This window comes from Bombina bombina, chromosome 1, assembly GCF_027579735.1.
Source record: "Bombina bombina isolate aBomBom1 chromosome 1, aBomBom1.pri, whole genome shotgun sequence".
Classification (NCBI taxonomy): domain Eukaryota; kingdom Metazoa; phylum Chordata; class Amphibia; order Anura; family Bombinatoridae; genus Bombina; species Bombina bombina.
This window is the reverse complement of record NC_069499.1, coordinates 541716451-541743674: the sequence shown is the minus strand read 5'-3', so window position 1 is coordinate 541743674 and position 27224 is coordinate 541716451. Positions and strand designations below refer to the sequence as shown.

Below are 27224 nucleotides of genomic sequence, written 5' to 3'. Positions count from 1 at the left end.
CTCTCCCTTACTATATAGATAGATGGAATTCTGAACTAGGTACAGACATTACCCATGCCGACGCACTATATATATTTTCCAATATTAAGAAAACCTTGGTTTTGTGTAAATTTATTGAACACAATCTAAAAATCTTACAAAGATGGTACCTTACCCCTGAGAGATTTAATTTTTTTTTTATAAACTCGAATCTGCCCAATGCTGGAGATGCGGTTCCGCAGAAAGTTACATGGCTCACATTTGGTGGCAAGGCACCAAATTATCTTCCATTGAGCAAAATTCTTGAAACTCCCACCCCCTTAGATCCATGCCTAAAGCTTTTTAATAAAGTTCCAAAAAAACTCCCTACACCTTCGAAAAAACTGTTTAACATACTAAGCAATAGTTTCAAAATTCTTATCGCAAGAAATTGGAAATCTGACAAAATCCCCTCCCTTAATCACTGGTACTTAGAATGTAATCGTACAATTTCCTTAGAAGAATTCTATTATATAAAAACTAAAAACATTGATATATATGCTCAAATGCTCTCCATGTGGGAAACATATATTCAAAACAATACTTCTATTATGACCCAAACTTAGTACAACTCAGTTTTATAGTCTGACCAAATACTCTCTGATCTTTTCATAGTGTATGAGATATATTAATACCATGCGGACAATGGCCTCTAGTTATCAAGGTCTGGCGGACCTGATCCGACACTGCAGATCAGGTCCGCCAGACCTCGCTGAATACGGCGAGCAATACGCTCGCCATATTCAGCATTGCACCAGCAGCTCACAAGAGCTGCTGGTGCAACGCCGCCCCCTGCAGACTCGCGGCCAATCGGCCACCAGCAGGGGGGTGTCAATCAACCCGATCGTTCTTGATCAGGTTGATTTCCGGCGATGTATGTCCGCCTGCTCAGAGCAGACGGACAGGTTATGGAGCAACGGTCTTTGTGACCACTACTTCATAACTGCTGTTTCTGGCGAGGCTGCAGGCTCGCCAGAAACACGGGGCATCAAGCTCCATTCGGAGCTTGATAAATATGCCCCAATAACTTTACTTTATTTTACTTGTATTTATACATTGATTCTCCCCCATTCCCTTTTTTTTCCTTATTAATTATTCTTCAAAAACCTGAAAAATGCAAATGTGATATATATTGAAACCAATGTATATTTTCTCATTCTTATTTTTTCTTCTTGTAATATTTTGGTTTTTCAATAAACTTTTGAACTTCAAAAAAAAATTAAAAAAAATACTGGCCATGTTGGTAAAATACTGGTTTGGTGGTAACCCTAGTCAAAAATATTTTCAGCATGTTTAAATGTCACTCTTTGGTATACATGTCCTTTAACTATGATAATAATAATCATATGTATTTATATACAGTACAGGGAGTGCAGAATTATTAGGCAAATGAGTATTTTGACCACATCATCCTCTTTATGCATGTTGTCTTACTCCAAGCTGTATAGGCTCAAAAGCCTACTACCAATTAAGCATATTAGGTGATGTGCAACTCTGTAATGAGAAGGGGTGTGGTCTAATGACATCAACACCCTATATCAGGTGTGCATAATTATTAGGCAACTTCCTTTCCTTTGGCCAAATGGGTCAAAAGAAGGACTTGACAGGCTCAGAAAAGTCAAAAATAGTGAGATATCTTGCAGAGGGATGCAGCACTCTTAAAATTGCAAAGCTTCTGAAGCGTGATCATCGAACAATCAAGCGTTTCATTCAAAATAGTCAACAGGGTCGCAAGAAGCGTGTGGAAAAACCAAGGCGCAAAATAACTGCCCATGAACTGATAAAAGTCAAGCGTGCAGCTGCCAAGATGCCACTTGCCACCAGTTTGACCATATTTCAGAGCTGCAACATCACTGAAGTGCCCAAAAGCACAAGGTGTGCAATACTCAGAAACATGGCCAAGGTAAGAAAGGCTGAAAGACGACCACCACTGAACAAGACACACAAGCTGAAATGTCAAGACTGGGCAAAGAAATATCTCAAGACTGATTTTTCTAAGGTTTTATGGACTGATGAAATGAGAGTGAGTCTTGATGGGCCAGATGGATGGGCCCGTGGCTGGATTGGTAAAGGGCAGAGAGCTCCAGTCCGACTCAGACGCCAGCAAGGTGGAGGTGGAGTACTGGTTTGGGCTGGTATCATCAAAGATGAGCTTGTGGGGCCTTTTTGGGTTGAGGATGGAGTCAAGCTCAACTCCCAGTCCTACTGCCAATTTCTGGAAGACACCTTCTTCAAGCAGTGGTACAGGAAGAAGTCTGCATCCTTCAAGAAAAATATGATTTTCATGCAGGACAATGCTCCATCACACGCGTCCAAGTACTCCACAGCGTGGCTGGCAAGAAAGGGTATAAAAGAAGAAAATCTAATGACATGGCCTCCTTGTTCACCTGATCTGAACCCCATTGAGAACCTGTGGTCCATCATCAAATGTGAGATTTACAAGGAGGGAAAACAGTACACCTCTCTGAACAGTGTCTGGGAGGCTGTGGTTGCTGCTGCACGCAATGTTGATGGTGAACAGATCAAAACACTGACAGAATCCATGGATGGCAGGCTTTTGAGTGTCCTTGCAAAGAAAGGTGGCTATATTGGTCACTGATTTGTTTTTGTTTTGTTTTTGAATGTCAGAAATGTATATTTGTGAATGTTGAGATGTTATATTGGTTTTACTGGTAAAAATAAATAATTGAAATGGGTATATATTTGTTTTTTGTTAAGTTGCCTAATAATTATGCACAGTAATAGTCACCTGCACACACAGATATCCCCCTAAAATAGCTATAACTAAAAACAAACTAAAAACTACTTCCAAAACTATTCAGCTTTGATATTAATGAGTTTTTTGGGTTCATTGAGAACATGGTTGTTGTTCAATAATAAAATTAATCCTCAAAAATACAACTTGCCTAATAATTCTGCACTCCCTGTATATGTATAACCAAGAATATTTCTGGTATGGTGTATACATTTTCTTATAAACATAAAAACCTCAGCAGACTTTAGTCACAGCTTACTTGATATATTAATATAGTTCTATTATCTCATTTGGCATTTTAAATTATATGGCATTCATAAAAAAGGTTTTCTTTTACTAATGAATAATATTTTAAACATAAAATGCAAAAGCTGCTGAAATATCAATTACGGAGCAATAATAACAAAACCCTGTAAGGAAGCCATGTTTGTTGGCCTTTGTCATCTGTATATTCTCATTCTCATCAATTATTATCAGTAATGGATAATTACCAGTTTATAGCAACAGGGGCTGATGGGATACATAGAAACAGCTTAGTGGTATCATGCTGTGCTTTGCAGATGCTATAAACTGAAATGCATAAATTGTTATTTTATCATTGTGAAAACATTAGTCTTTGTACAAATTACCAATTTTAAAGCCAAACTGGTAAGCAGCATTATTAATATAATGAGGGTCAAATGTAATGCGTGTTGTTGACTCTTTTGTTTGGTATGCTGTTACCGATAGTCTGCATTAAGCTGAGCAGATGGTACTCTTGTTTATTACAGTGCAAGATCCAAGAGGTAACAATTGTTGGTCGTCATAAATAATGTATCAGTGTCCCATTTTAATGTTAGAGTTGTGAATATTCTACTCAAGCTAAACATTTGCATGGTAGCCCATAGTAAAAAAAAAAGCCTTCTATGCGGACGCCCATGCTTCTGCTCCTCTGACAGTCAAAAAGTTAACACAAGTTTGTAAGCTGTGTGTTATCATTTTAAAATTATAGTAACAGTTGCTATACTTTTGTATGTACTAAAGCAGCAGACCACATTAAGGCAATTGTGTTGTATCAAATGGTGCATAGGGTTGTGCTCCCTCCCAAATGCTGCTTGCATTATAGGAAACACATTGATATGGTAACACTTAAAAAAGACCACTTACAAGATTGTCAGGTTATTTGTAACTGGTGCATTATGGACCCTGGTTGTATTTGAATTAGCTATGACTATAAAAGGTGGAAGCTCTTCCTATGTATATGTTATAGGTAAACGTTTGAATGGTGTCAGCAATTAGAGATTGACCACAAGTTATTTCTTTCTCACTTTCTCACTGATTTTCATAATAGATAGAGATTGTTAAATAAAAAATTACAGTGACTATTACATAATAAAATATGAAAAAAATTGGAACAATTTTAAAGGGATAGTAAACACCAAAATTGTTATTGTTTAAAAAGATAGATAATTCCTTTATTAACCATTCCTCAGCTTTGCGTAATCAACACTGTGATAGAAAAATATTTTTTACCTCTTTAATTACCTTGTATCTAAACTTCTGCAGACTGCCTCCTTATCTCAGATCGTTTGACAGACTGGCATTACCATTACAGGCAATTAGTGCTGACTCTTAAATAACTCCACGTGCATGAGCACAATGTTATTTATATAAAACACATGACAAACGCCCTCTTGCTGTGAAAAACTGTCAAGTGCATTCAGATAAGAGACGGCCTTCAAGGGCTTAGAAATTAGCATTTGAGCCTACCTAAATTTAGCTTTCAACTAAGAATACCAAGAGAACAAAGCAAATTTGATTATAACAGTAAATAAGAAAGTTGTTTAAAATGACATGCCCTATCTGAATAATGAAATATTAATTTGGACTTTACTGTCCCTTTAATGCTGCCATCTACTGATCAGAATGAATACTGCACAGTACAAATATGTACAAGAAGGAAAAACTGACATTGAGCATAACAGTGGGACAGCAACCCTGTGTTTATATAGACACAGATACATCTGATTTGAAAGTCAAGTTCCTCACTAGGCTGGAGCTGGAGCCAGAAAAACTGTCATTTTCTTGTCTCACTTCAGGTTTTAATCTCCATGGAAGCTTAAGTGGAACAAGAAAATAATACTAGAAACAATTTCTATAAACACAATTTTTTCTACTGCAAACTATTGACAAAATCTGATTCTAACAATATAAAAGGTTGCTTTATTAATAATTTTTAAATTGAATTGTATATATATTTTCTGGATATTATTTATTATTTTTTTATATTTTTTATATTTGTTACCAAAATATTTTTTACGATTTATTAAAAAAAAACGGTAGGTATTTTGCAATTAAGTGGTATAATAGTCCTGTTAAAAAGTTGCTAAATCATATGTGGATTGTTCATTTTATTATTATGTATTATATTGATTTGGAAATTGAGAAGGGAAAACTTTTAATACATAGTTTTAAGTATGCACCATTTTTGAAGATTTTTTTACCCTTACCGTATGAACCAGATATGTGGACTATCAAGTGTTAATCACAAAGACCAATCACAGTAAAGAAGGATCCATATAAAGAAAGAAAAACTTAATGGAAATTACTCCTTGAAAAAGCCCTTGTGGGGAAATGCACGTCGGAGTTGCACATCATTTGGATACAGCACAAGAGGAGGGACTTTTGATAGTAACGGAAATAATCTGATGCAAAATCAGCTAAGAACACTGAGTTACCACGGCGGTCTTTTGTTGTAGATCATAACTGCACTGTTACTTGTCTCTACTTTTTTATGTGCTTGTATTTGTCATCTAATAATGATTTTAATGTTTTAATAAACGTTTAAACCTTGGATCCTAAGGTCTCCTGTCACCTATCTTGCCAGTTGAGGAGTGGGACAGTTTTAAGCATTTTTAACTGAGAGCTCAGTCATTAGCTATTAAGTATGTGAGTATGGTCCTAAAGGGCAATTGTATACTGATTTTCTCTCACAGAACTTAACTATTTTTAAACTCTCTAACTTTGAGGATATCTTTGTGGAAATTTGAAGATCTTAAAGGAACATACACATCTCAAGATCTATATCCTTTCTTAAAGAAACATACACATCTCAAGAACTATATCCTTTCTTAAGGAACATACACATCTCAAGAACTATATCCTTTCTTAAAGGAACATACACATCTCAAGAACTATATCCTTTCTTAAAGGAACATACACATCTCAAGAACGTTATCTTTTCTTAAAGGAACATACACATCTCAAGAACTATATCCTTTCTTAAAGGAACATACACATTTTTAAGGACTATATCCTTTCTATACATTTTGAGTTAAGTGCACAGTTTTGTATTTTACTATTGTTTTATTCATATGCATGAACATTATTATCTAAATCATATTTCATAATCATTCATAGCCATTACATTCTCACTGTTACACTTCTTGATATGAGTGTTGTCACATGTTCTCTATAAGTGTCTGTATATCTAAAATATCACAAGAAATATTATGAGTTAATAGAGCTTTGAATGAAAGACACCAAATCAGATATATCGGTAGAATGTGCAGGAATATTGTTTACTTTAAAGTACTATACAGCAGGAGAAAACTTGTAATCCAGGCATGCTTTTAAAATAAATAAATAAATAAATCATCTTGGTCACAGTCATTAGTTACTTGCACAATACGTATTGTAAATTATTTTTTTAATCAAAACATGCATTAATAACAAATACACATTCATTTTATACCTGCAGGACTGAAACATTAGAATCGTTTCAATTTTAATTTTGAAACTCTGTGACTTCTAACCTTGAAATTAAATTTAAGCTCCGCCATAATATTCACACAGCTAGATTAAAAAAAAGATAAGCTGCATGATTGCATTTATATGTTCCTAAATTCCCTTCCCTACGCATAACGCCTTGTGGTTATTGTCATGTTTATACAGATAGAATACAACAGAATGTATGGTGCATAGTTCACGCGAATGGAAGGGAGCTGCACTCAGATAGAAAACTCTATGCTTTCATGTTGCCATGAAAAACACAATGCTTGTATGTTTGCGTGAAAATCACAAAAAAGTTTGAAATTTGTCATTTATTAAGATTTTTCTTTCATAAAGGTTATATGAAACATATGTGAAATTGCTCCCTTGTATGAGCTTCAGTTATATGTAATTATTGTTGCAGGGTGCTCAGATAAAGAATCTGCATCATAAAACACGTGTAAGATGTGATTTACTTCCGTTTATACTGCTGTCTCGGCTCTTTTGCCCCATTAGTTATAAAGAAGTTTACCATTAAGCAGATGGAGGACTTTTGCAACTTGATTATGCCCAGATTTGTGTGACTGAAACAAGTTAACTTGATTTTAAACAGCAATTTAACACAACACGCCTGGCTGAGGCATGAAAGATGCAAGCGCGTATTGTTCTCCTGCAACAATTTATGCATTTTGTCAACTGTGACTTGTGACAACATACGTCTGTTATTTATGCTGCTCACATGATTGTATGCTGACTTCAAGCGGATTTGCCATTGCTCTTGATTAAGTATAGAGCTGATAACTGATTTCCTCATAAAGATTTAAAGCTGGTGGGCTAATTTGTTTGAAATACTTTCCTTACCATTTTTTTTATACTTTAGTAGCTAATACTTGCACTCAAATGGAAACACATCAACTGGGGTCCAGTGATGAGACCATTTTTTAATGTATCTGTAAGTATGAATGTGTATTATATTTATCTTCAAAATGTTCATATTTATCTGAATGTATTAAACCTATTGTGAAATAAGCTTTAAATGTTTCTAAAAACGTAATCTAAAATTGACCCTTTTGGATAAAATAGATGGCAAAATGTGTTATAAAATGTAGAATGTAATCACCCCTCACAACCAGAACGTACAGAAATTCTTTTTCCTTAATTTGAGCGCTTGTCCAAAGGTCACCTACACAAAATATAATTTAACTGAATGATTGAAGTGTTTATAGGCATTTAAAAAATGTATATGGATTAATCTTGTGTTGAGCGTTTGATCAATAACATATTTGTATTATATTTTATGTGCAAAATATTTTCAGTCTAGAAATTTTTTTTTTGCAATTTTCATGGATTTTGTACTTTATATATTGTTTTTAAAAATACTGCTGTTGAACTGAACAATTGTAAACAATGCCCTGAGCGCCCTTTCTATGTGGATACCAAACATATAAGGTTTTATTTATTTTTAATCAATCAAGATCAAAAGCAAAAAAGATCAGAAAAGCAGTTTCAGCTTGTTAAATAAAAAATTCACACATCATGATTAACAAGCTAAACTAACAGACAACATCAAAATATACCAATAAAGATATATATATTTTAAGAATGCAGTTTGGAGAAATAGATGATTAAAGTGTTTTCTATATGTCATGAAATAATATTTTAATAATACTGCTGCAATGATGGTTGCTGGTAGGCTTATAAAAATAATAAGAACAAACGTTATGCATAGGGGTATATTTATAAAAGCGTCAACCTGAAAATATGCTGGAATTCCACGTTGTAATTGTTGCATTGTCGACGCAGTGCTCCTCTTCTTATGGTCGCCGCCGTAAACTGAAGATTCAATGCAAGGGACGCGATTGAAGATGGTGTCCCTTGCATTCTTATTGGCTGATTTGAATCAGCCAATAGTAGGCGGGCTTCTGAAATCCTATTGGCTGTTCAAATCAGCCAATAGGATGAGAGCTACTGAAATCCTATTGGCTGTTCAACTCAGCCAATAGGATGAGAGCTACTGAAATTCTATTGGCTGTTCAACTCAGCCAATAGGATGAGAGCTACTGAAATTCTATTGGCTGTTAAAATCAGCAAATAGAATTTCAGTAGCTCTCATCCTATTGACTGATTTAAACAGCCAATAGGATTTCAGAAGCTCGCCTCCTATTTGCTGATTTGAATTTTACACTCAAATCAGCCAATAGGAATGCAAGCAACGCCATCTTGAATCATGTCCCTTGCATTGAAGCTTCAGTTTACGGTGGTGACCGTAAGAAGAGGATCTCCATGTCGGATGGCTTCAGGATGGACCCGCTCTGCGCCGCAGTGATGAACATAGAAGATGCCGCTTGGATGAAGACTTCTCCGCCTGAATGTCGGGACTTCAGAACTGTAAGTGAATCTTCGGGGGTGTTTTTTTTTTTTTATAGTTTAGGGTTTGGTTTTTTTGGGGGGGTTTGTTGTGTGGTGGGTTTTACTGTTGGGGGGTGTTTGTATTTTTTTTACAGGTAAAAGAGCTGATATCTTTGGGGCAATGCCCCACAAAAGGCCCTTTTAAGATTGTAAAAAAAATATTTTGGGGATAATTTCGTTTGTCATTTTTCGTAATTTAGTGTTTGTTATTTTTTTGTAACTTAGTGTTTTTTTGTTTGTAATTTAGTACTTTGTAATAATGTTTAATTGAATATTTAAATAAGTTTAGTAGTGTTAGATTTTTTTAATATGTAATTTACTTTACTTAATTGGTAGTTTAATTTAATTTTAGTATAATAGTTAGGGTAGGTTAATTTATAGTTTAAAATTAGTTTATTTTAATTCTACAGATAAGTTTTAATTTATATTAAGATAGGGATCTTGTAATTTTAATATAAAGTTAAGGGGTTGTTAGGTTTAGGGGTTAATAGGTAGTTTATCGGTGTTAGTGTACTTTGTAGCAGTTTAGTTATGAGTTTAGTGAAATGGTATAAATAAAGTTGGGAAAAACCTGAATAACAGGGTCATCGATGACTGTTAGTTAACAACAGTCCGATGCTCATAGCCCCAAACTTGGTGCGCATGTTTTTGACGGCTTTTCTCATAAATATGGAGATCGTATTCAGATCCGCGGCCGCGATGTTTGGCGATGTTAGGCGAGTGTATTGACTCCCGCGAATGCAACATAGTTGACGCTTTGATAAAAATCCCCCATAGTCTCAAACACTGCTGCCATAGAATGCTACAGACATTATGCGGCAGACGAGTTTGCAACTATGTATAACTTTGCTTTAAACATTGTTGCAAACCCTGCTGCCAGATGGCTTAGCACACGTGCACGCTTCTAAGCTCACCTAGGATTAGTCTTTAACAAAGGATACCAAGGTAACATAGCAAATTTAACTGAAACTTGATGAAAACTAAATTGAGGCAGATGCGCTTGAGACTGAAAATGAAAAAAGAGACTCTAGATGATGATGGACTGTATGCGAAGACTTTGTAAGGGCAGCTTGATTAAATCTGTATGCAGATGAAACTTGAACAGGGACTTTAACTATACACATAAACTGGTGAGATTTATTATGTTAATTATTATTATCCTTACATGTTTCAGTGGTTTACCCACAAAGGGCTAGATTTGAAGTGGTACGTTATTTAGCACTCCCACTCAAGTGTAAACATTGCTAGAAGTTAATTATTTGGGTGCTTTGGGTAGCACACGTATTACAGGTTTTAAATAAAACTTTAGCACACAAGCAAATCTTGACACGTACTAACTTCATGACTTTGGTTATCGCGAGCATGATAAACTTATCCCCCCCCCTTACATAGCCTTCAATGGAGAGCGCAGAAGAGAAAACTGAACACGTATCGCTCGCGCACTAACCCAACAGGATTTATATATATTTTACATTATCAAGTTCTTCACATACAGGAAAACATTTTTATTTTAAATACATATTAATATGTATATCTGAATATTCCTATATCTTAATATCTATTTCTATAGATATAGGAATAGAAATAGAAATATTTTATAACAACATTCAGGTAGATTACAAGTTTTACGTTCGTGTTTTAACGCTGAAAATTGTTTTTCAGAGTTAAAACAGTAACGCAGCCATTACGAGTCTTGTATAGCTGTACAGCAAGCCTTTTAGCCTGTAACGCAACATCAGTCCCAGTCCCACACTCGAAAAAATTACGTTTTTTGCGTGGGATTTCCATAGTGCTGCCATTACGAGTTTTGCGGTGAGGCTAAAAAGCTTGCGCTACACCCTATAACGACAAGTTCCGTACCGCCATCTGAGAGCAGTAGTTATGAGTTTTACGCAACAAAACTGTTACATAAAACTCATAACTAAAGTGTTACAAAGTAAACTAACACCCATAAACTACCTATTAACCCCTAAACCGAGGCCCTCCCGCATCGCAAACACTATTTTTTTTTTTAAAAATTAAAAGTGTTTTTATTGAGGTTATATGGATTATCAACAAAATCAAGGTTACAATATAGTCATAATACAATGTTTAATATTGGGACAATATAATAATGAAGACTTTTCTACATTATACATCTTGAACTTCACAACAAAGGGGTAAAATATGACTATTGAACATAAGTATAGAAATATTAGATTATTAACCCCTACATTTAGTGTATAACCTCATTTTTATTTTCTGTATCTGGCTATTCCCCATTTCAAACAACGGCTACTCTTGAACCATAAATATAAATAGTGTAAGTAGTTGGGGATAGTAGTATCAGAAGTGAGGAAACAATGAGGAAAGTTGAAATATATATATAGTATGTCACATTAATATTATATTCCCAAACAGATCATTAATAAATATTTGTATCGTGAATGATGATGTGGTTAGTTTTGATCTAAATAATAAAAACCTGTTGAACACTCAAGTGCATTCCTGGTAGAGAAAGAAATTTAGTCACTGAGAGTGTCTTCATTGCTTTTTGTATATGGAAATCTACCACATCACTATGAGAATAGGTTGGTAATGGACATTGAGAAGCATAGACATACATGAAAAACAGGAGTAAGTGCGCTATGGGACATATTTTCCTTTGCTTACGTAGTAAGCTCACTGGTGTAAAGAGGGGGGGGGAGCATACAAGATATAAATTCTCTAAGCCTGATGAAAATTCCAGGTTGGCATAATGAACCAAGTATCTAGTGGGGATACTTGTGGTATCAAGGACCATAATAACAATATAATACTTTCAAACACTAGTATAATCTCAACATTTTAAATATATGAACCCATCTCAAATTAGCTTATCCTCTACATCTAAAAAAAGGGGGCAGGGGGAGGGAAAGCGCTGTGAAGCTTGAGTAAAGAAGTTAGTGAGATATTCAACCAGGGTAATTAACAATCTCAATAGAGCTCGATGAGTTTTGGGGAAATTCTCCTTGCACATTATCACGTATAAAGTAGTATATGCAAGCTCTGCCATATGGTTCTCTACCACAATGCAGAAGAATAAAATATACTGATGCATCTACACTAAGCAGCTCTAATATATCTTGATGCCGGTATAAGCTAGCTTTCTATATGACTGGACGTCATTATAAAATCAGAAGTGTGATTGATTATTGTCACTTGCAATTACGGTAATACAGCTAATTATTAGTAATAATTTAGAAACAAGTTGTGTCACTTTAGTATGAGCCCTATACCCATGCCGTTTACATTGCATAACTAGTGATTAACAGAGAACTTCTAATATACAGCTAGTGTCCACCATCACATATCTAAAACATGAGTGGCTGCCTACAAACCATATATATACACATATATATATATATATATATATATATGCATATATATAATTAGAGCAACAAAAAGGTAATACATAGGAAAGCATACAGTAGTCATAACATTAATGTTATCACCACTTAAGGTCTTATATATCTACATATATATGCATATGCCTTCACGCATATGTGCACACATGCGCAAACCAGGGGACTTTTAGATAACTAAATAATGGTAGGAAAAACACAGGAAACCTGAATAAAAAGTATAAAACCCAAAACTATCACTATGAACTATAACGTATTCTTGTATTCGCAGCAGGGAAATTAATTATAGTCAGCCAATTCCAAGTTTGTGAGCTGGGGAATTGTTGGCAGCCTTATACCTGGCTAATTGCCGTATAGACAGTACAAAGTGTGTGGTTACGATGGTAGGACTCTTCCCAGCTATTTTCTTCCATATATTCAAAAGTAACGGAGACTCTTCCCTGATTAATTGTGGATATACAGTTAAAGCACTAGGGCTCTTCACTTCCAAATTCTTCCCCCTATTAAAGGGTAGTGATCCGATTGATGTCTCGTCGCTCTTGTCAACTGAACAGTAAGTGTGGTGAGCTATAGCAGTTGCAATCCGGACCAGGGGGTCGGCCGCATCCCCTAGGGACCGGGTCTGTCCGCCATGGTGAATGTGCTGCTCACTACTTTCCTTCTGGTTGCCTATGGGTACAAATACCGCAGCAGTATTTAGAGGCGACAGGGTCTCTGCACTCCTAGCCATTGATGACATAATCCAGCTGTCCAGATCTTTTAGCAGTGCCACCTTAAAGTCTAGAAAGAGGGCCTGTATGGTCCGAATACTGTCCTCCATGTTAAGTAGTGTGGGAGTGATTGGCTAAAGTTGCACAGTCTAAAGTACCTCTGATATGCATAAGCCGCTCCACCTCAGATGTTGCAGGCGTAGATCGGAACAATTTGACGAAGCCAGTATCGGCTGATATCTCCGGTCTAAATTTATGAGGTAATCTCCAATTTTGTCTCTGTATTGGCGGGTTGTCACATGGATGGGAAGATGGGCGTCTACACGCAGTCTGTGTGCCGGTCTATCCAGGGAATCACACTTATCTCTTTTGCAGCAAATTTATCTGAGCTCAAGGGTAGTCTTTGATAATCTCACACATTGGTAGGATATCTGTGATGGATTATTTCTGAATCTGATGGTCGTGGAAGTAGGTTTTAAAGATAGTTTCAGCGGAGCTGAAGTAATATGCAACCGATCAGATACTGAGCTCTCTCCGCCCCCCCGCAAACACTATTTTAAAGTTATTAACCCCTAATCTGCCACTCCCAACATCGCCGCCACTAATAAAATTTATTAACCCCTATTCCGCCGCTCCCTGACATTGTCGCCACTATACTAAAGTTATTAACCCCTATTCCCCTGCACCCCAACATCGCCCACACTATAATAAATCTATTAACCCCTATTCTGCTGCTCCCTGGCATCGCCGCCACTAAATAAATCTATTAACCCCTAAACCTCTGGCCTCCCACATCACTACCAATAAATAAACCTATTAACCCCTAAACCACCAGCCCCCCCACATCACAACAACCTAAATTAAAATATTAACCCCTAAACCTAACACTAAATCTAACCCTAACACCCCTAACTTTAACATAATTAAAATAGTAAAATAGAGCTAAATTAAAGTTACAATTATTAATTAAATAATACATATTTAAAACTAAATACATACTTACCTGTGAAATAAAACCTAAGCTACCTACAATATAACTAGTAGTTATATTGTAGCTAGCTTAGGTTTTATTTTTACTTCACAGGTAAGTTTGTATTTATTTTAACTAGGCAGACGAGTTAGTAAATAGTTATTAACTATTTACTAGCTACCTAGTTAAAATAAATACAAACTTATCTGTGAAATAAAACCTAAGTTGCCTTACACTAAAACCTAACATTACAAAAAATAAAATACACTAAAATGACAAAAAAAACCCCCAAAAAACTACCATTCGCGCATCGAACGCTCCGCCTCAGCAGGGATGAAGAAGATGCCGGACCCGCAATGGATGAAGATGGAGCCGCCTGGATGAAGATGGATCCGCCGGGATGAAGATCATTCAAGCGGGACTTCAGCAACTGTGAATACCTAAAGAGGGGTTAGTGTTAGGGATTTTTTAAGGTTTTTGGGGTGTTTTTTTTTTAGATTAGGGTTTGGGCATTTCCTAAAAGAGCTGAATGTCCTTTATTTAGATATTTTTTCTATTTTGTGGGTTTTGGGGGAGGGAGTTCGTAATGTTAGTGGGTCTTTGTATTTTTGAAAAAGAGCTGAATTCTTTAGGACACTATTGGTAGTTTATTATAGATTAGGTTTCTTTTATTTTTGGGTGTTTTTAAAAAAAAAATGGGTATTAGAATAGGAATAATTGTTATTATTTTGAATAATTCATTTGTTATTTTGTGTAATGTTTTTTTTCGTTTTTGGATGTGTTTTTTTTTTAGAATAGCCATTTTTTATTTTTAATGGGCAGCAAAAGAGCTGAATGCCCTTTTAAGGGCAATGCCCATACAAATGCCCTTTTCAGGGCAATGGGTAGATTAGGTTTTACTTTATTTTTATTTTGTGGGTTTGGGGGGTGGGGGGTTGTATACTATTAGGTTTTATTTCACAGGTAAGTCTGTATTTATTTTATCTAGGTAGTTAGTAAATAGTTAATAACTATTTACTAACTAGTCTACCAAGTTAAAATAAATACAAACTTACCTGTGAAATAAAAATAAAACCTAAGCTAGCTACAATATAACTATTAGGTTTTATTTCACAGGTAAGTATGTATTTAGTTTTAAATAGGTATTATTTAGTTAATAATTGTAACTTTAATTTAGCTCTACTTTAATTATGTTAAAGTTAGGGGGTGTTAGGTTTAGAGTTAGGTTTAGGGTTAGGATTAGGGGTTAATAGTTTAATTTAGGTTGTTGCGATGTGGGGGGCTGGCGGTTTAGGGGTTAATATGTTTATTTTGTGGTAGTGATGTGGGAGGCCAGGGGTTTAGGGGTTAATAGCTTTATTTAGTGGCAGCAATGTTGGGGAGCAGTGGAATAGGGGTTAATATCTTTATTATAGTGTGGGCGATGTTGGGGTGCTGGGAAATAGGGGTTAATAACTTTAGTATAGTGTTGGTGATATCGGGAGCGGCAGATTAGGGGTTAATAGATTTATTTTGGTGGTGGTGATGTCGGGAGTGGCAGATTAGGGGTTAATAAATGTATGTAGGTGTCTGCGATGTCGGGGGCATCAGATTAGGGGTCTTTAGACGTAGGGTTTATGTTAGGGTGTTAGGTTTAAACATAACTTTTTTCCCCATAGACATCAGTAGGGTTGTGTTACGGAGCTTTTTCATTCCGCACTTCATGTGTTTTTTTCTAACACGCTCTCCCCATTGATGTTTATGGGGAAAGCGTGCACGAGCACGTCAAAGCAGCGCTTGTATTCTGTGCGGTATGGAGCTCAACGCAGCCATATGGCACGCATAAGGCGGTTTTCTAAAAGTCGTAATGGCAGCGCTATGGAGTGGGAAATAACGCAAGTTTTGTTGCATTCGTTAACTACCCTCTATAGCGCAAAACTTGTAATCTAGGTGATTATGAGGTATATATAGAAATATATAATAATAATTACATTTTTAGTGCAATTTTTTTTTAACCTGATGAGTGCAAAATGCGATTGTGCTCTCGTGATTGCGTTTTCTTTCAACTTGTAATAGGAGCACAAGTTAGCGTAGGTGCACTTGTATAGCGTGCCACTTGTAATCTAGCCCAAAATGTATTGCATGTCGATACTATAAATATTATGGAACCTCTATATCATTCTGTAAATGTATATATATATGCACACACACACATGCACAATACGACTGAATATAGGGCTAGTCTTTATTTTTTTCAGGGCTGCTTTTTATTCACAGTCTGGACCCAATCATATGGGTTTATTCTCTAGGGTTCAGTGTAACTATATCCTCCTGGTTTTCCCTGGTTCATCTCTTGCCATTATCCTGACTTACCTGTTCCGTCAGATCAGCCTTCCATTTCCTATGGACAGGGTGTGGTTATCATGCATAATGTATTTAGCCCCCTCTTGTGTCGCCCTCTTGTCACCCACCTTGTGCCGCTCCCTTTTGTGGGTGAGTGTGTGCTTAATGGAAAACTCTTAAGTCCACCCCAACTAATAAGGTAATTGTCACATAAATGATTGGCTGCCACTATTTACAGATTAATTAACACTTTTGTTAATGAACTAAGCTATAGCAGCCAGAATATTTTTCCCTCAGAAGATGCCTCTCGTCACTAAGCTTTAATAGGAAAAAATGCATTTTGTTGAGATGTTCTTAAAGAGACAGTCAAGTCAAAATTAAACTTTCATGATTCAGATAAAGGACACAATTTTAAACAACTTTCCAATTCAATTCCCTGTGCACAATCTTTTTATATGCCCACTTTCTGAAGCACTAGCTCCATGTGTAGAATATATGTATTTGCATTTTGTGATTGGCTGATGGCTGTCACATGATGCATTAGGATGAGAAATGTAACTAACTTTGACATTTGTCAGAATTTTTTTTACTACTCATTTGGAATTCAAATTAAGTGCTTTTGAAATGCCCCTTTAACCCATTAACGACCAATGACATATGGGGTACGTCCTGCAAAAAAATGCAGTTAACGACCAAGGACGTACCCGTACGTCGTTGGTCTTTGAAAGCAGTGGAAGCGATCCTGATCACTTCCAGCCACTTTCATGCTATTGCAGTGATGCCTCGATATTGAGGCATTCTGCAAAAACACTTTTTAATAGTCCGATGCAGAGAGAGCAACTCTGCGGCCCTCTCTGCATCGGCCATCGATGGGCGTGATCGTTGGTGGGTGGGAGTTGATGCAGGGAGGCGGGTGGGCAGCCATCGGTGAAGGAGGGGGGAGGATCGCGTGCGGGGAGCGTGCGGGTGCACGAGAGCGTGTGCACAAGAGCGTGTGCGCGCGCGCATGGACGGGCGGGTGGAAACACAGTGGACAATATGGCTCAGTAGTAAGGTGGGAGAGAGGACTGGGTAGGGTGGGAATTTTAAATTAAGGGATCTGGGAGAGGGTGGGGTGTAGGATGTCGAGGGGGGGGGCAGCTACACTACAGAACATATTGAATAATTTTTAAATAAAAAAAAACAAAAAACATTTTACTTTAAACTGCCATTACTCAATATGGTGCACAGTAAGGCGGGGGGGGGGGGGGGTAGAGAGCTGTTTGGGGGAGGATCAGGGAGGTTGGGGGCTAATGGGGATCCTACACAGCAGAATTTTTTATTTTATTTTTTTAAACAAAAAACAAACAAAAATAACTTTTATTTTAGTACTGGCAGACTTTCTTCCAGTACTTAAGATGGCAGGGACAATAGTGGGGTGGGGGAGGGAAGAGAGCTGTTTGGGAGGGATCAGGGGGTGTGATGTGTAAGGTGGGAGGATGATCTCTACACTAAAGCTAAAATTAACCCTGCAATCTCCCTACAAGCTACCTAACTAGCCCCTTCACTGCTAGACATAATACAAGTGTGATGCGCAGAGACATTTAGCGGCCTTCTAATTACCAAAAAGCAACACCAAAGCCATATATGTCGACTATTCAACAAAGGGGATCCCAGAGAAGCATTTACAACCATTTGGGCCATAATTGCACAAGCTGTTTGTAAATAATTTCAGTGAGAAACCTAAAGTGTGTGAAAAAATGTGTGAAAAAGTGAACAATTTTTTTTATTTGATCGCATTTGGCAGTGAAATGGTGGCATGAAATATACCAAAATGGGCCTAGATCAATAATTTGGGTTGTCTACTACATTACACTAAAGCTAAAATTAACCCTACAAGCTCCCTAATTAACCCCTTCACTGCTGGGCATAATACACGTGTGGTGCGCAGTGGCATTTAGCGGCCTTCTAATTACCAATAAGCAACGCCAAAGCCATATATGTCTGCTATTTCTGAACAAAGGGGATCCCAGAGAAGCTTTTACAACCATTTGTGCCATAATTGCACAAGCTGTTTGTAAATAATTTCATTGAGAAACCTAAAATTGTAAAAAAGTTACGTTTTTTTTTTTATTTGATCGCATTTGGCACTGAAATGGTGGCATAAAATATACCAAAAAGGGCCTAGATCAATACTTTGGGTTGTCTACTACACTACACTAAAGCTAAAATTAACCCTACAAGCTCCCTACATGCTCCCTAATTAACCCCTTCACTGCTGGGCATAATACACGTGTACTAAAATTGATTTACGCTGTGCATATTTAATACGATTTATTTCTGTGTTTTAAATTTTAAGTTTTTGATAAAATACGATTTCTGGTGAACAAGTTAGTTACGATTTTTGATGCACCTTAACAATACAATTTTTTCTTGCGTATTTATGGTTCGATTATACATTTTATTGTGCATTTTAGTAATGTATATATGTCCTTCCCATACGAAAATAAAGTATATGCTCCTTAGCAAGACATACGGTTTTCAAGGTAAAAAGTGTCTTTAGATCATTCCACCAGGGAAATAGAACCAATGGTGAGTATTCTTTAGTAATCTCACCAGCCCAGAGACCTTTAGATCATTGTGCCCTAGAACCTGAACACATAATTGAAGGCAGCAGATACTTGTGTCCTGTTCCTGTTGTGGTGAGGCTCTGCTGAAAAAAATTCCACAAAGTGTTTGTTACCTGATTAGATGAAGTTCCTCCTGTGTGTAATTACAGTGATCTATCTACTTGTCCTTTCACAATTAGCCAGCAATTAACTACTCAAAGCTAAGTATTGCCTTATGTATACTCATTGCTTTGTTTTAGTATAAGTTTTTTCAATAAAAAGTGATCTGATTTCACAGCATTGCAGTGTCCTCTCTTTCATCACTATTAGGTATACTTCACGCTCTCCCTGGTGTAAACAGGTGGTGCAAGGGAGGGTAGTGGAGAGGTTAGACAGTCTAAAACATATGCAAGAGACCAAAAAGTTTTAATAAGAAATCCTATTTAAAGAAACATGAAAGTCAAAATTAAAGGGACAAAAAAAACATTTTTTTCTTTCATCATTCAAATAGAGCATACATTTGTAAACAACTTTTAAATTTACTTCTATGATCAATTTTGTTTTATTCTCTTGGTATCCTTTCTTGAAGGAGCAGCAATGCACTAATGGAATCTAGCAAAATACACCAGTAAGCCAATCACAAGAGGCCTACATGTGCAGCCACCAATCAGCAGTAAGTTCCTAGTTCCTGGACCTACCTAGGTATACTTTTGAAAAAAAAAGATACCAAGTGAATGACAAAAATTAGTTAAAAGAAGTAAATTGAAAAGTTTTAAATTGTATGTTCTATCTGAATCATAAAAGAAAATTTTTTTTAGTTTCATGTCTCTTTAAAGTTTCATGATTCAGATAGAGCATGTTATTTTAAAACACTTTTGAAACGACTTCTATTATAAAATGTTAATTTTGTATGTATCCTTTTTGCATACCTAGGTAGCTTTAGGAGTAGCAATAGACTACTGCTTGTAAATTACTTGCTACACATGTATGTCTCTTCTCATTGGCTCACCAATAAAACAAAAAGCTAAATATGTGATAGAATGTTAGTTCAGCTGTCTGTCTACTATGGACTTTATATGTCTTTAAGCAAGAGTGCTGTACACCCTGAGTGATGGTTTTGCCAAAGGGTTTTCATTGTATAATAATGTGGAAGATTCCCTTTTCATGTATGTTTTGTTATTTTATAAATCAGAATACCCAGAACTGTTGAAGCTCTGCTCCATATAAGTAAACCAGCTTCAGCTGTGTTTTTTCTTTCTTATTTTTGAGGAAATCTTTCTGTGGCGGGACATCAACTGCAACCTTCAGTTACCTTCTTTTCTGGTACATCAGAACAACTCATTTTTGTAATCCTTTGGTGAAATTATTTGCACAAACACAAATGTACTTTATTTATTAGTGGGGCACACCACTAAGCATAATTTTGTAAATTTTAGAACCTGTTGTTGCTTCACCTAAAAAAAGTTCTCTGGAATCTTTTCTATATATAGACGTTGTGTGTCTTGTGTGTCCTGTAATCTTTTGTTTCCTTTAAAACCATAGACTACCATACTGATTACACCAAAGTCAGGCAGTAATTTACTTAGCTACTAGTGAAACAGTGGCCTGAGCACTCCATTTATTTTGAATCTATTAACATGATGCGATTCTAAGAAGGAAGACTCCAATACATAGCAAACTTCGTTCAGGTCGTGTTCTCATTGGCTGGAATATCTTTGAATTAAATTCCACTTAGAACTTTTTTAACCTTTTTTTAGGGTGGATTTGCCGTGTTGGTGTTCCTGATTCTCTTGAAAGTCTGGCTAAGCTAGTCATCCAGAATGACAAAGACATCACTGACTTTGAGAAAATGCCTAAAATGTCACTGTCACATCTGTAAAATCAGCTGCATCTTCTTTTTTGGGTCCCTATCTCATTATCTTAACCATAAATGTTGATTATATTGTGGGAATCAGGGCTATATTCTTTAGGATTGTCATCCCAAGAAGAAACAACTACTAAGTGTCAGAGTAGCAATAAATGTTAGTTCTGGTTGGGACTCAGTAGCTGAGTAGTGATTGCTATATACACAGATGCTGCACACTGAATTTGACCTACAGGAAAGGACAATTGCCAGTCTTATAGTTAGGCAGGCAAAAGACAGCAAAGAATCTTGAGAAAAACTGGAACCAGGGAGAAGGCAAAGTATGGTCTTAATAAAGACAGATGTGAGTTATGGTGATAAATACAGTTGTATAATAGATACTTCTATCCACAACAAGGGATTCAATGTTCAGAAATAGTGTAAAAACATGATGCCACAAAAGGCACATTGACTTTTGAAAGTAAACATCTATAAACTAGATTTACATAATGTTTAGGTAGATTCAATTTCATTTTTATTCCATGCTGTACATTTAAGTTAGAGTTATATACAAACACATGAGGAAGTGTAAAAAGTGACCTATTTGCCTTATATAGCTCCTAAAGGGGGGAAGATTAGATTACTTTTGTGTGAATAAAGCCTCTTAAATCTAAATAGGGAATATAAAAATATGTTGAAGAGTTAAACTAAGAAATAAAGGGGCATCTTTATCAAGCTCCGTATGGAGCTTTATGCCCCGTGGTGCAATGATAAATGCCGACCGCATACGCTGTCGGCATTTATTGATGTGCAGCGGACATGATCTGCAATATCGCATCATGTCCTCTCACACAATCATAAAAATGCCCCAAAATCTCTATAGTAGATACTTTTCATAGAAAGTTTTTTTTTTTATTATTACACACTTGATTTGTGTCTATGATAAACTAAGAGTCTGCTTCTCCAAGTGATTTCATTAAAACTGAAAAACTGCAAAAGAACATAGCAAGTGGCTAGATACAGTGATTAGTGCAGGACATAGAAGTCCCCTGTTGCTTCACTGGAATACATTAGTTTTAGGTCCACTCAAGGCAGCTAATTATTGTACAAACAGTCCCAAAACAACACCTGTGAGGAAAACGGGTCTGAAGTCCACAACTACAATTGCATATTCAGGAATAATCACTGAATATGGAGTACTGGATTCCAGATAGATCAGTCACCTCTCCATTCTCACCCCAGACCACTTATAGTCTAACCATCAATGCAATTTAACCGGGGTGCCCAAAAAGAGGCCGACTACCCCCAAAGGAAAATTATACTCAGTTGTTGATGGACACTAATTAAAAAAGTGTAACTATAGCAATATATGACAGGTACTAAAATATACAACAACAAAAAATATGTTTAATTAAAATAACCATTGTAATTTCTCTGTAATTTATTAATTTAATTTTTCACAGAATCCAGAAATATTTCCATTGGAGTAGCAACTATAGAGAACAAGCCAATGTGTTGAAGCAAAGGTTTATAGAAAAAGTATGATGATAATACACTTGATAAGATTATTGAGGAAGTAGAGTTATTAAAATACAAAAGAAGAGAAAAGGAGTGGAAGAAGGAGGAGACATTTGGAACAATTATTCTAGACCATAATACTGAAAGTTTTCGAACAAAGAAAATAATTAAAAAAATGGGATATATTAAAGAGGGACCCAGCATTAGAGGAAATTCTAAGAAAAAAACCCCTAAAATTGTTTTAGTTAAAGCCCCAAATCTGAAGGATATTCTGACCAATAGTTATTAGGGAGGAAAGAAATAAAGAAACTTGGCTAAGTAGCAAACATTTCAAAGTTTTGTTTTTATAAATGTGGGATTTGCAATGGGTGTACACAGACAAATAATAAGACTAAACATTTTGAATGTTTTCAAGCAGGTACAAACAATAAGTACAATATTAAACAGTTGATTACGTGTATTAGCCGAAATTAAATACATTTACTACAGTGCTCTTATGGACTACAGTATATAGGATGCACTTCACACCCATTGAAAGTAAGAATATCTGAACATAAATATATTATCAATAAAGGAAATAAGAAACGCCCCTCATCATTACACTTTCACTATTGTAATTTTAGAGATTTTTTTTTTAGATTGTAATGTAAAGATAACCCCACATTGGTGAGGTGATACAATTAATACCTTGAATAAACTGGAAATGAGATGGATTTTTAATTGGATAGTCTTACAACAAAGGGACTTCATAAAGAGTTTGAAATCTGTCACTTCCTCTAGTCTTTTTTCAGGTATTAATTTATGATATATCAATAGAAGTGTGCGTGTGTTAGACTAAATGTAGGAATATGTGTTTCTTACTAATAATATCTTATACTTTTTATATTGTTTATATTATTTTTTTTATTTGAAGTGATAAATTACTTATTTGATGTATCTTATAATAATCTTTTAGTACATTGCAGATTTTTTTAAAAATTGCACTAAATATATATGTTATTCTTACAGCAATATATTTTATATGATGCCACCTGTTATTTACCTTAATTTTGATTGCTATAATGAGGACTAACAAACTATGTAAACGTGAGTAAAGTTTTGAAGGAATTTTAACCTGTTCGAAATCAACTGGATTACACTATTTTGGTATCGCTTTTTATCTCCTTGAGGTGCAGTTTTAGATTCCGAAGAAAGGATTGAACATACAGTATCTCACAAAAGTGAGTACTCCCCTCAGATTTTTGTAAATATTTTATTATACCTTTTCATGTGACAACACTGAAGAAATGACAATTTGCTGCAATGTAAAGTAGTGAGTGTACAGCCTGTATAACAGTGTAAATTTGCTGTCCCCTCAAAATAACTCAACACACAGCCATTAATGTCTAAAATGTTGGCAACAAAAGTGAGTACACCCCTAAGTGAAAATGTCCAAATTGGGCCCAAAGTGTCAATAAATTGTGTGGCCACCATTATTTTCCAGCACTGCCTTAATCCTCTTGGGCATGGAATTCACCAGAGCTTCACAGGTTGCCACTGGAGTCCTCTTCCACTCCTCCATGATGACATCACAGAGCTTGTGGATGTTAGAGACCTTGCGCTCCCCCACCTTCCATTTGAGGATGCCCCACAGATGCTCAATAGGGTTTAGGTCTGGAGACATGATTGACCAGTCCATCACCTTCCATGCCCAAGAGGATTAAGGCAGTGCTGGAAAATAATGGTGGCCACACAATTTATTGACACTTTGGGCCCAATTTGGACATTTTCACTTAGGGGTGTACTCACTTTTGTTGCCAACATTTTAGACATTAATGGCTGTGTGTTGAGTTATTTTGAGGGGACAGCAATTTTTCACTGTTTTACAGGCTGTACTCTCTCTACTTTACATTGTAGCAAAGTGTAATTTCTTCAGTGTTGTCACATGAAAAGGTATAATAAAATATTTTCAAAAATGTGAGGGGTGTACTCACTTTTGTGAGATACTGTATCTGTGGACAGTGTATCCTCTGCTAATATCACTGTATATGGTTTGGTTGTTAATTGACACTAAACCAGTGGTGTCTTCGAGCAGACTGGGAATAAGAGTATCCTAGCTTACTCACAGAGAATCCAAGCTAACAGCACCAGAATCATGTATAGCTCCAAAGAAGGTTTATTAAAATAAGTTTGTCAAAAATAACATTCATGTGTAAATATCAAAATATGATCAGCAGCACATGATTTACAAATTAAAATAAGTGCTCATGACAGATTTCTCTGGCCCAAGAGCAAACACTGGCTGTTTCATCAGGATTTGTCAAAATAAATGATGGAACAAATAGAAATGGCATGCAATGTCTATTTAATGTACAGTATTTATCATAAATATATATTTTTTTCATGATTATCCATGTATATTTTATTGCATATAAGCCAGTTGGGTATTATATGTTTACAATGTCAAGAAAAGCAAATTTGTTGATGGAGCCTGAAAGTGTTAATGCCATGACTTCATTTACAGATAATGTCAGCTATTTATTACAGTAGAATCACAATATTAAAAAACCTTAGAGGGGCCAAAAGTTGAATCATATGTATTGTCACAACTACAAAGAAATATTCAGTCTAACTTTCTAATGCATAAGATTTAACAGATAGTTATATCACATTCGTATACACAAATACACAATAGAGAAGGAAATCCCACAGTAGTCTGATAAATGTTGGTTTTACGTATAATACTTTAATAACATTGCAATAATAATCTGTAGATGTGAACTCCCAGTGTTCAATTGTTATTATTTTCTGTTGTTATTGTAGGAGAGAAAGCAAGATAATTTAATAAACGGCACAATGTAGCTTAACGTTTGTTGCTCACACGAGATTGCTGTGATTTAATAACTTTAAGCATTTCATATGGTAAAGAGCCTTTGATAAAGCGTATGCGAAACGCGCGTTAGGCCGTTTGCACTGCGCTCTCTGTCTTGTTATAGAATATAGTGTTTAAAAAAATGGGTTTAGGTTATTAGAAAATTTACCTCTGAATATCGTCCTTTGGTATAATTGTTGGCCCTCTTTTAGGGCACCTTTAACGGGTTATAATTAGCTTGCTTTGGGAATGGGAGAGTGTTAGAAGTATTTCCAGTTTAATTGATTTAAGGCACATAAGCAGTATCGATAATAGTACTTCTTCCTAATACCTCCACCTAAGCATGCTGCGGACCACATAGAAACAGAGGAACCAGTTAGGACGATAACCTCACCCAGATACTACATATTTAATTGTGCAACTTATAGGAGGTTACTCCTAATACAGAGAGTTAGCAGTGCTTGTATATAAATTATTTCTTTCTTTAATTTTTTCTTTAATCTTTAGTTAATTTAATTTTCGTTTTCTTTTATATGTATGTGAATGGATTTTTAACATATAATGGCATGGTCCACATCACTGTGTACAACTATATATATTTTTTATCTAATGAATAATAAATAATAAACGTTAAGTTTTAAACTAATTTCATAGTCCCTCAACACTCAATCACCTACTCAATTTGTTATGAGATGTCAATCCCCCAAGTGTGCCATATTAATGCCTCTGTTCTCATTTCTCTCCTTTTTTAATACCCTGTGATAGAAGTGGTGAACATTTGCAGATCAGTGATGTTGCTGTATTGTGTGCATTAAGTTAGCACACACAATAGAGAGCAGGAGTTTGGTTTTTTTTAAAATAGTTTTTATACACAGTTTAAAAGTTACATAGCATATAATAAAAAGGTCACATGAATAAAACAGAACAATGCAGCCACTGCTAACAGCTCCTGCTCTGTACCATGCACTCTAACCCAACAAAGGGCTGCAGGCACAGGAAGTGAGTAATAACTGTGTTATTGTACTGTAGTTGTACTCAGCAGTTAATATCCCTTTAAACATATTAAAATAATTTTTGCCTAAAAAAAGTTAATCAAAAGGTGTTTAATTTAATTTTTATTGAAGAATCACGATTATGATCAGAGATATGACCATCTGAAATAAAGACAATTACAGAGAAATTATAAACCATATTGTAAAGTGTACAAAAGTAACATAAAGCAGTCAGCTTTTAATATACCATATCTGATAATATTTGCTAATACATTGCAATTTTAAAATCATTTTGCTAAACTAAATTAAAACAAAATTACTTTTATCATACCTAATAGTATATTATTATGTCAGATCCAATAAGCTCTTGTAGACATCTCCACAAATCTTTTAATAGACATGTCTCATCAAAAAATACAAATATACCAATCATGTAATTTTATAAAACAACATAAATTAGACAGAAAATAAGGTATGTTGGGGTTTCCAAAATAAATACAACAACAACAACAACAAAAACACTCCTATCGACCCCCCCCCCCCCCCCGGTCTCTCTGATCTGTAGTTGGATTTTAAAGCCTGTTTATGTTCTATTTACCTTTTCCCACAGTCCATAGATTTTAGTTGTCTTAAATGGTAGTAATGTTTGTTCCTTTTCCGAATGAGACAGAGGGTTAATGAAGCAATCCCATTTTGATAACAATTTTGCTATACATTTTTCATTGGAAGGGCAGCAATTATATTGCTCAAAAACAAATTGTTCCCTTAAAGATTCAACAAGAGAGGTTAATACCGGAGCTCTGGTATCTTTCCGAGCTTTAAATATCCAATTATGCCCAAGTAATAGGCATAGATTACTAATCTAGTCTTAGAGCCCCATTGTTGCCCATCACAGAGGAATATTATATCCTCTTTAGAGAAATGTATCTGTAATGTACATATTTCTCCAAGCCAATATTGTAATTTGTGCCAAAATTGCCCCATTCTTGGGCATTCCAAAATACAATGATTTAGGTTAGCTATAGAAGTACCACATTTTACACATCTTGAATCTTTGTCCTTATACCACTTGTTCAAAATGTTAGGTGTTAGGTATGTCCTATGGATTCATTTTA

At 35.6% G+C, this 27224-nt stretch overlaps 1 protein-coding gene across 1 annotated transcript in view; it reads left to right on the top strand.

Annotated features, from left to right (window-relative positions):
- ICOS (inducible T cell costimulator) overlaps nucleotides 1–20784 on the top strand; it is a 106059-nt gene extending 85275 nt beyond the window's left edge. Inside the window, exon 4 of the mRNA XM_053713242.1 lies at nucleotides 20663–20784. Coding sequence (XP_053569217.1) covers nucleotides 20663–20784 — 122 coding nt within the window. The remainder of the gene's footprint in view (nucleotides 1–20662) is intronic.
- Nucleotides 20785–27224: the final 6440 nt, after the last annotated feature.